Consider the following 11,150-nt stretch of genomic DNA (forward strand, 5'->3'; position numbering starts at 1 on the left):
TGCCCCATAATAAATTCCCCTGTTTCTGACTGTAAGGGACCTACATTTGTCTTCACCAATCTTTTTCTCTTCACATACCTATAGAAACTTTTACAGTCAGTTTTTATGTTCCCCGCAAGCTTGCTCTCGTACTCTATTTTCCCCTTCTTAATCAATCCCTTGGTCCTCCTTTGCTGAATTCTAAACTGATCCCAATCCTCAAGTCTGTTTTTTCTGGCAAATTTATATGCCTCTTCCTTGGATCAAATGCCATCTCTAATTTCCCTTGTAAGCCATGGTTTGGCTACTTTTCCCATTTTACTTTTGCGCCAGACAAACAATTGTTGCAGTTCATCCATGCGCTCTAAATGTTTGCTATTGCCTATCCACCGTCATCCCTTTAAGTAATGTTTCCCAATCCGTCATGGCCAACTCGCGCCTCATACCTCCGTAGTTTCCTTTACTAAGATTCAGGACCCTGGTCTCAGAATCAACAACGCCACTCTCCATCTTGATGAAGAACTCTATCATATTATGGTCGCTCGTCCCAAAGGGGTCTCGCACCACTAGATTGTCAATTATTCCTCTCTCATTACACAATACTCAGTCTAGGATGGTCTGTTCTCTAGTTGGTTCCTCAACGCATTAGTCCAGAAAACCATCCTGTATACACTCCAAGAATTCCTCCTCTACGGTATTGTGACTAATTTGATTTGCCCAATCTACATGCAGATTAAGGTCACCCATAATTACAGATGTTCTTTTGTCACATGCATCTCTAATTTTCTGTTTAATGCCATTCCCAACATCACCACTACAGTTTGGGGGTCTATATACAACACCCACTAATGTTTTTTGCCCCTTAGTGTTTCTCACCTCTACCCATACAGATTCCACATCGTCAGAGCCAATATCTTTCCTCACTATTGCGTTAATTTCCTCTTCCTTCACTTGCTTAAAACCCAACACTTTTCTTACCTCTGCCAGTTCTGAGGAAAGGTCACTGATCTGAAACATTAACTCTGCTTCTCTCTCCACAGATGCTGCCTGACCTGCTGAGTATTTCCAGCACTTTCTGTTTTTATTTCAGATTTCCAGCATCTGCAGTATTTTGCTTTTACTCCAATGCACGCTAATCACTTAAACGTTCATAATTGCTAAATATTTACTTGTTCAATCAACACTGCAGTGTTTGAGATTGGTTGACCTCTGTGCTTGCAGTTCTTCAAGACAGTACAGAAGGACAGGGTTATCATTTCCCTGTCAGTTACAGTTCAAGGACTTCAAAACATGGAATATGTTACATTCATTTTCTCCCTTTTAGACATTATAAAACAGTTATAGTGCTATAATCACCAGGCTATTAGATTGTTACTCTTGCCTTTTACATGACAATATGGCACATATTGTGTTTACAATGCCTACACAGCTCATATCATTTAAGGAGGGAGACACCAATTATTGGTTTCTTTACTTTTTCATCCATGAAAGGGAGTTTCTTGCTGTCCTTTGCTGCCTTCCTGCTTCATTTCTTTGCCTGTTTAGGGTCCATTTCATATACCACTTCCTAAAATGGTAGAAGCCAGGCAGATAAGTTCCAACCCTTACTGCAGCCCCACGTGGTCCAGTTGGGAACAGAAACTCACTGAACAAACAATTACTGGCCTAAATCACTTTCTGCTACTCCAGAGCACATCAATCCTCTATCTCGTCTCCCCACTAGATAAAAAAAACTTAAGGTTTCCATTTCTGTTGGTCTCACTACACAAATCAAGATACAGCACAAAAATAATTATATTTTTTTTTTTTTTTAATTCTTTCATGGGATGTGGGCAAGGCCAACATTGGTTCCCCATTCCTAACTACCCTTGATAACTTATGAACATACAAACATACGAATTAGGAGGAGTAAGCCACTCGGCCCTGCAAATCTGCCCCGCCATTCAATAAATTCATAGCTGAGCTGATTACTCCACATTTCCACCTACCCCCAATAACCTTTCACCCCCTTATCAAGAATCTATCTACCGCTGCCTTAAAAATATTCAAAGACTCTGCTTCCACCGCCTTTTGAGGAAGAGAATTCCAAAGACACACAACCCTCGAAAAAATGTCTTAAATAGGTGACCTAGTTTGAGATTTACCACAAGAAGAAACATCCTTTCAACATCCACCCTGTCAAGACCCCTCAGGATCTTATATGTTTCAATCAAGTCGCCTCTTACTCTAAATTCCAGCGGATACAAGCCTAGCCTGTCCAAACTTTCCTCATAAGACAGCCCGTCCATTCCGGGTATTAGTCTAGTAAACCTTCTCTGAACTGCTTCTAATGCACTCACATCCTTCCTTAAATAAGATCAATACTGTACACAGTACTCCAGATGTGGTCTCACCAATGCCCTGTATAGCTGAAGCATAACCTCCCTACTTCTGTATTCAATCCCCCTCGTGATAAACATTCTATTAGCTTTCCTAATTACACGCTGTACCTGCACACTAACTTTTTGCAATTCATGCACTAGGACACCCAGATCCCTCTGCATCGGAGCTCTGCAATCTCTCACCATTTAGATAATGTGCTTCTTTTTTATTCTTCCTGCCAAAGTGGACAATTTCACACTTTCCTACATTATACTCCATTTGCCAAGTCTTTGCCCACTCACTTAACCTATCTATATCCCTTTGTAGCCTCCTTGTGTCCTCTTCACAAGTTATTTTCCTTCCGCACTTGGAGAAAAGTGGTAGAATCGGACAGAGTCAGCATGGATTTACGAAAGTTGCTTGACAAATCTACTAGAATTCTTCGAGGATATAACTAGTAGAGTTGATGAGGGGAAGCCAGTGAATGCGATTTATTTGGACTTTCAGAAGGTTTTTGACAAAGTCCCACATAAGAGGTTAGAGTGCAAAATTAAAGCACATGGGATTGGGGGGTAGTGTTTTGCGATAGATAGAAAATTGGTTGGCAGACAGGAAACAGAGAGCAGGAATAAACGGGTCTTTTTCCGAATGGCAGGCAGTGACTAGTGGGGTACCGCAAAGATTGGTGCTAGGATCCCAGCTATTCACAATATATATTAATGATTTAGATGAGGGAACTAAATGTAATATCTCCAAATTTGCAGATGACACAAAACTGGGTGGGAGGGTGAGTTGTGAGGAGGATGCAGAGAGGCTTCAGGGTGATTTGGACAAGTTGAGCAAGTGGACAAATGTACGGCAGATGCAGTCTACTGTGGATAAATGTGAAGTTATCCAATTTGGTAGCAAATACAGGGAGGCAGATTATCTAAATGGCTATAAACAGAGGGGAACGTGCAACGAGACCTGGGTGTTCATACACCAGTTGCTGAAGGTAAGCATGCAAGTGCAACAGGCGGTAAAAAAGGCAAATGATATGTTGGCCTTCATAGAGAGAGGATTTGAGTACAGGAGCAGGGATGTCTTGCTGCAATTATACAGGGCCTTCGGTGAGGCCACACCTGGAATATTGTGTGCAGTTTTGGTCTCCTTATCTGAGGAAGGATTTTCTTGCTATAGAGAGTGCAGCGAAGGTTTACCAGACTGATTCCTGGGATGACTGGACTGACTTAGGAGGAGAGATTGAGTCGGTTAGGATTATATTCGCTGGAGTTCAGAAGAGTGAGGGGGGGGGGGGGGGGGGGGGGAATCTCATAGAAACCTATAAAATTCTAATAGGATTTGACAGGGTAGATGCAGGAAGGATGTTCCCGATGGTGGGGGGAGTCCAGAACCAGGGGTCATAGTCGAAGGATACGGGGTAAACCTTTCAGGACTGAGATGGAGAAATTTCTTCACCCAGAGAGTGGTGAGCCTGTGGAATTCACTACCACAGAAAGCAGTTGAGGCCAAAACATTGTATGTTTTCAAGAAGGAGTTAGATATAGCTCTTGGGGCGAAAGGGATCAAAGGATATTGGGGGGGGGGGGGGGGGGGGGGGAAAGCCAGTACAGGTTACAGAGTTGGATGATCAGTCATGATCATAATGAATGGTGGAGCAGGCTCAAAGGGCCGAATGGCCTGCTCCTAGTTTCTATCTTTCTTTGTGTCATCAGCAAGTTTAGCAACCATACCTCCAGTCCCTTCATCCAAGTCATTTATATAAATTGTAAAAGGTTGAGGCCCCAGTGCAGAACTTGCAAGGCCATTTCAGAGGACAGTCAATAGTCAACCACATTGCTGTGGGTCTGGAGTCACATGTAGGTCAGACCAGGCAATGACAGCAAATGTCCTTCCCTAAAAGGACATTAGTGAACCAGATTTTTTTTTTTTTTTAAATGACAATCAATGATGGTTTCATTGCACCATTATGGAGACTCGCTTTCAATTTTTGTTTGTGGGATTATGGGCATACTAATAAGGCCAGCATTTATTGCCAATCCCAAATTGCTCGAGAAGGTGGTGATGAGCTGCCTTCTTGAACTGCTGCAGTCCATGTGGGGTAGATACACCCACAATGCTGTTAGGAAGGGAGTTCCAGGATTTTGACCCAGCGACCGTGAAGGAATGGCGATATACTTCCAAGTTAGGATGGTGTGCAGCTTGAAGAAAAACTTGCAGGTGGTGGTGTTCCCATGCAACTGCTGCCCTTGTCCTTCTAGGAAGTGGAGGTAGCGGGTTTGGAAGGTGCTGTCAAAGAAGCCTTGGTGTGTTGCTGCAGTGCATCTTGTAGATGGTACACACTGCTGCCACTGTGCATCAGTGGTGAAGGGAGTGAATGTTTGTAGATGGGGTGCCAATCAAGCAGGCTGCTTTGTCCTGGATGGTGTCGAGCTTCTTGAGTGTTGTTGGAGCTGCACCCATCCAGGCAAGTGGAGAGTATTCCATCACACTCCTGACTTGTGCCTTGTAGATGGTGTATAGGCTTTGGGGAGTAAGGAGGCGAGTTACTTGCCACAGGATTCCCAGCAGCTTCTGACCTGCTCTTGTAGCCATGGTATTTATATGGCTACTCCAGTTCAGTTTCTGATCAATGGCAATCCTCAGGATGTTGATAGTGGGGGATTCAGTGATTGTCATGCCATTGAATGTCAAGGGAAAATGGTTAGATTCTCTCTTGTTGGAGATGGTCCCTGAAGGTTGCTACCCAGGTTAATAGGGCTGTTAAGAAGGCATATGGTGTGTTAGCTTTTATTAGTAGGGGGATCGAGTTTCGGAGCCACGAGGTCATGTTGCAGCTCTACAAAACTCTGGTGAGACCGCACCTGGAGTATTGCGTGCAGTTCTGGTCACCGCATTATAGGAAGGATGTGGAAGCTTTGGAAAGGCTGCAGAGGAGATTTACTAGGATGTTGCCTGGTCTGGAGGGAAGGTCTTACGAGGAAAGGCTGAGGGACTTGAGGTTGTTTTCGTTGGAGAGAAGGAGGAGGAGAGGTGACTTAATAGAGACATATAAGATAATCAGAGGGTTAGATAGGGTGGATAGTGAGAGTCTTTTTCCTCGGATGGTGATGGCAAACACGAGGGGACATAGCTTTAAGTTGAGGGGTGATAGATATAGGACAGATGTCAGAGGTAGTTTCTTTACTCAGAGGGGCGTGGAACACCCTGCCTGCAGCAGTAGTAGACTCGCCAACTTTAAGGGCATTTAAGTGGTCATTGGATAGACATATGGATGAAAATGGAATAGTGTAGGTCAGATGGTTTCACAGGTCGACGCAACATCGAGGGCCGAAGGGCCTGTACTGCGCTGTAATGTTCCAATTCAAATGGTCATTGCCTAGCACTTATGTGGCACAAATGTTACTTGCCACTTATCAGCCCAAACCTGGATATTGTCCAGGTCTTGCTGCATTTCTACACAGACTGCTTCAGTATCTGAGGAGTTGTGAATGGTGCTGAACATTGCACAATCAGCAAACACCCCACTTCTGACATTATGATTGAAGGAAGGTCATTGATGAAACAGCTGAAGTTGGTTTATTGATTAATTGAACTTTAATTCCACCAGATGACAAGGTGCGATTTGAACCAATGTCCCCTGGGCTTTAGCCTGTGCCTCTGGATTACTAGTAGTGACATTACTACTAGAAAAGATCGGATGTCCACCAAAGCTACTAAGTATCATCACCTCATTCCATGACAATATGAAAGGCACAATTCAACATGGTGGCTCCTCATCAGAGCCCTTTCCTATCCTGAGTGGTGTGAAACAGGGCTGTGTTCTCGCACCCACACTTTTTGGGATTTTCTTCTCCCTGCTGCTTTCACATGCGTTCAAATCCTCTGAAGAAGGAATTTTCCTCCACACAAGATCAGGGGGCAGGTTGTTCAACCTTGCCCGTCTAAGAGCGAAGTCCAAAGTACGGAAAGTCCTCATCAGAGAACTCCTCTTTGCTGACGATGCTGCTTTAACATCTCACACTGAAGAATGCCTGCAGAGTCTCATCGACAGGTTTGCGTCTGCCTGCAATGAATTTGGCCTAACCATCAGCCTCAAGAAAACGAACATCATGGGGCAGGATGTCAGAAATGCTCCATCCATCAATATTGGCGACCACGCTCTGGAAGTGGTTCAAGAGTTCACCTACCTAGGCTCAACTATCACCAGTAACCTGTCTCTAGATGCAGAAATCAACAAGCGCATGGGTAAGGCTTCCACTCCTATGTTCAGACTGGCCAAGAGAGTGTGGGAAAATGGCGCACTGACACGGAACACAAAAGTCCGAGTGTATCAGGCCTGTGTCCTCAGTACCTTGCTCTACGGCAGCGAGGCCTGGACAACGTATGCCAGCCAAGAGCGACGTCTCAATTCATTCCATCTTCGCTGCCTTCGGAGAATACTTGGCATCAGGTGGCAGGACTATATCTCCAACACAGAAGTCCTTGAAGCGGCCAACACCCCCAGCTTATACACACTACTGAGTCAGCGGCGCTTGAGATGGCTTGGCCATGTGAGCCGCATGGAAGATGGCAGGATCCCCAAAGACACATTGTACAGCGAGCTCGCCACTGGTATCAGACCCACCGGCCGTCCATGTCTCCGTTATAAAGACGTCTGCAAACGCGACATGAAATCGTGTGACATTGATCACAAGTCGTGGGAGTCAGTTGCCAGCATTCGCCAGAGCTGGCGGGCAGCCATAAAGACAGGGCTAAATTGTGGCGAGTCGAAGAGACTTAGTAGTTGGCAGGAAAAAAGACAGAGGCGCAAGGGGAGAGCCAACTGTGCAACAGCCCCAACAAACAAATTTCTCTGCAGCACCTGTGGAAGAGCCTGTCACTCCAGAATTGGCCTTTATAGCCACTCCAGGCGCTGCTTCACAAACCACTGACCACCTCCAGGCGCGTATCCATTGTCTCTCGAGATAAGGAGGCCCAAAAGAACTATGCCACTGTCTCCCCAGTATTGCCTCATTTTGAGTTGTGTACTGGTTCAGTCTATGAGCAATGATGGACAGATAAAAGCCCTCTTGTCCATCTAGCCTGTCCCACACAATCATGATACCAATGTACACTCTTCACCCTAGCCAAAACTACAGAAGAAGCAAATAACCAGATTAAAACCCAGACCAATCTGGCTAGAGAAAAAAAAAAATCTGGGAAATTTAATTTGGGTGCTTGGTGAAATGAACAATTCAGAATCATTTCCTCAGGGTGCAAATTCACTGCTCATTTTAAACTTGGAGAGGAGTCACCTGCTTCATCCATAGCTCGAACAATTCCACACTCTACCACCAGCCAGAAGGCCTGGGGCTACCCAACATTTGAACCTGTCCATCTAAGCTTAGGAGTTTCATCAGCAGTCACTCAGGCTATCAAGTAGCTGTATGAATGGCCACTGAAGAGCACTTCATGATCCACACAATCTGGCCATTTCAAAATAAAGTGCACATAAAGACAAGCATTCCATGGTTTCACCAAAATAAAAAGTGGGTATATAACAAGCTTTGACCAACTAGAAAAAGACCCAGCAGGACAACTACAGATTTTGACTTTCAAATCTAGGGTTGTAGCTGAGCAACTTGTATGTTGAACTTTCTAACACTGGTAGCAGGAACAATGGGAGGCAATTAATTTAGACTATTAAATATCACTCAAATATGTTTACTGTTCAACCAATAGACAAAATAAGTGTAATGAAGGAATTAAATAAAAAAGCATGAGGCGCTCAAAACAGTTTTATGGCAGACCGACAGGATGTCTAACAGTGGGACTCCCTTAATGATTTGCAAATGCTTTCTGATGAGATTCACATCCTGCTCATACATGCCTACACATAAAAAAATCTTGTACAGGCTTTAGACAAACTGGAAAAAAGGCAGATATTTCATTTCTGGAATGCTTCCAGAAAAGTGTTTGAGAAAGAATGAGCTTGATCAACCACTCCTGTGGACCACAAGTTTTTGTTTCCAAGTGCAGATCAAACTGTTCAACATACAATCTTCAAACAAAGTTGTCACAGTTTCCCTGGTCCATTACTGACTGCACATATAGTAAGCAATCCCAAACCAAAGTCACCAAGATTCAAAACTAGATACTCTTGGTTGGTACACTCATTGTCTGGTGTAATACAGACCAGGAAGATTCAAAGATCAACCCCTGGTCTGTGCTGTCAGTTGATCTCAGCCAACAAGGTGGTGGGCAAGGCAATTTCCCTCCACACACCTGGGCTCGGAAGGGAGGTGGGGGAACCCAACCAGCATTCCCTCACATTCTAATCTAATGACCCACTGCTGGAAAGTACATGTGTAGAAATTACATGAAGAGCAGATCTGGTGCAGCTGCAGTGCCTTTGTTGTTCAGACTGTTTGCCAACACACAATTGGCATTACCAGGGTCTGCTGGCAACCATGGAACCACAGTCCAGGATAAATAAATATTGTAGGGGTGGGGAGGAAATTGCCAAGATGGGTCAGGAAGGTTATACACCAGTTTCAAAGTGAAGTCATTTAGATTGAGCAATCCTGAACATTACTTCTCTAAAGCTTGCCATTTTTCAGAACCCTCCCACCGCAACACTTGCATTCTACAGTGTCAATCCACCATGGTCAACAGAAGACATTTTGCAAGGTGAACAGGTCAGCATTCGTTCTCTTTTGCCTTATTCGGAGCATTTTTTGGAAAAGACAGACAGTCTATCCAAGAATTGGTAGATCTCCCTCAATCTTCCTTATTTTTCCTCCCCCACCCCTCAGAAAAAGCAAAAAAAGGGTAGAATTTGAACAATCTCTAAATCGGAACATTCTATACTAAATCTGGAGGGCTATGATCAGAGACACCCCAACATGTTACACAAAGCTGTATTCCACTTACCTCAAACCAACAGGGATACTGAGCCAAATTGGACTGAATCACTATATCTGGGGATTTGCTTACTGTACAAACAACAGAAGTCAGTCTGTAAAGTAAAGCTCCAGCACTTACACACTGATCATGTCCCCAAGTCCAGGTTCCTGCCAGTTATATAGTCAGACATAAGCACTCAAATCACACCCTTCCAAAACTTAATATACCTTCTCTATTCTCCTTTTCCTTCCTCCCAGTTTGTGCTCTTGAAGGAGCAACACTTGCTGGGATACAGTGCCATAGGTGCTTGCCTAGATAGTAAATATTGGAAAGTTCTTTAATCAGAAGCAAATCACAAGCCCAATCCTGCCTTCACTAAACATGCAGAGTTCACTGAATAGCAACCAGAATTGGGTAACCCAAATTGACCATTTTTCTCATTTTCTTCTCCCCAGCTTGGGGACAATAAAGCCAATCATAGTGCCCACCACAGCCAATGGTAACTTTGCACAAACCAGGGATCAAACCTACAGCCTTCCATTGTGCATGGCTCAGTACCAAAGTAGGCTTCCCCATTGAGCCAACAAGGGAGTAGTTGAATATGATAATAATATTTGTATTTGAGCTAGTCAGTAAATAATACCAGGAGGGTAAAAGAAACAAGTCATTATTGTGGTACACTGCAGCTTTAGAGAGCTTACAGAACATTCTAACATTCAAATAGGGGCCCCAGGAGAACAGCACTCAAATAGAAACCAAAGACCTCCACATGCCAGTCTCATTGTCACTCGGAAATCAAGGCCAGTTGGAGACTGCACATATTGAAGTAAGTGGAGACCAGATGGTAGAAAAGATACCACAGACCTGTCAGAATTCTCTCACATTCAATGTATAGGTGCTTTGAGGAAGGTACTGACGTACCACCTACGAACACCCTGTGCTACAGACCAGTAAGACAATGTTTACCTACAATCAGTGAGTTCTTGACTTTAGTCAGAGATTAGAGGTCACATCACTACAGACCATCCACCTGCACCAACTAGTAGTTAGTCAGTGGACGTAAACTTTGGGAGTAGGTTACCCACGCAGAAAAAGTGGATGGCTCAAACAATTTTTTTTAAAGAATGATTTCAAGACAGGTGTTCTAAAATATTATTTATCCTAATTGTTCTGTTCATTATTTCAATAAAAGTTGACATTGGAACACAATTGCCTGAACTGTTGCCCTGTTGGACAAGTATTTACCAAGAACACATTTGGCTGCAAAGTGTTCGAATGAATGCTGCTTCAAGAATCACAGGACTTACTGGACACACTTCCTCCTCAAGTCCTCCCACTCCTCACCGACAGATCCCTTTAATGACTGACAGCGCAAGGGGACGAACGGGTAGCGCGAATTCAACGCGCGGCTGACAACCGAAGAACCACAACAAGCCAATCAACGTCCCCTAACCCCCCCCCCCCCCCCTAGGGGGCGGAACCTTAGAACTGATCGAGCAACGTACGATTGACCACAGCGCCCCTGTCAGTCACGGCGCCATCTCCCTTCCCCCATTTCCACCCCTCCTTCTCTTACCTCTCGAACGCCAGGCGGACGAGGAAGATGCCAAACGCCAGCGGGAAAGCGAAGAGTAGGTCGCCGGCTTGCGGGTACTCGGCACCGTCTGTGTTCTTCAGGTCGGCCCAAGTGACGTTATGAGGGAGCCAGAACCTCTCGTTCCAGAACCAGGCTGAGAAGCCGGCCATGTTTGTGGATGAAGCAAATTCAGCCTCCTCCTCCTCTTCTTTCTCGCACTCTGTTTCTCTCAAGCGGGGCGGCGCCGAACTGCCTAATAACCACCGGCTGACGTCACCGACAAGGGGCCCTGCCCTGCCCTTTTTACATAACGTCATCCAAAGTGAAAAGTGTCTAGTCGAACTGT

General features: G+C 44.7%; 1 protein-coding gene across 2 annotated transcripts in view; it reads right to left on the bottom strand.

The window, feature by feature from the left end:
* The window catches only part of cers5 (ceramide synthase 5), a 116,431-nt gene extending 105,281 nt beyond the window's left edge, over positions 1–11,150 (bottom strand). The window contains exon 1 of one of the 2 annotated variants that reach the window (XM_068024774.1): positions 10,805–11,150. In XM_068024774.1, coding sequence (XP_067880875.1) covers positions 10,805–11,121 — 317 coding nt within the window. In that variant the 5' untranslated portion in view covers positions 11,122–11,150. The remainder of the gene's footprint in view (positions 1–10,804) is intronic. The other variant, XM_068024773.1, reaches the window with a different exon arrangement.

This window comes from Heterodontus francisci, chromosome X (assembly GCF_036365525.1).
Source record: "Heterodontus francisci isolate sHetFra1 chromosome X, sHetFra1.hap1, whole genome shotgun sequence".
NCBI lineage: Eukaryota > Metazoa > Chordata > Chondrichthyes > Heterodontiformes > Heterodontidae > Heterodontus > Heterodontus francisci.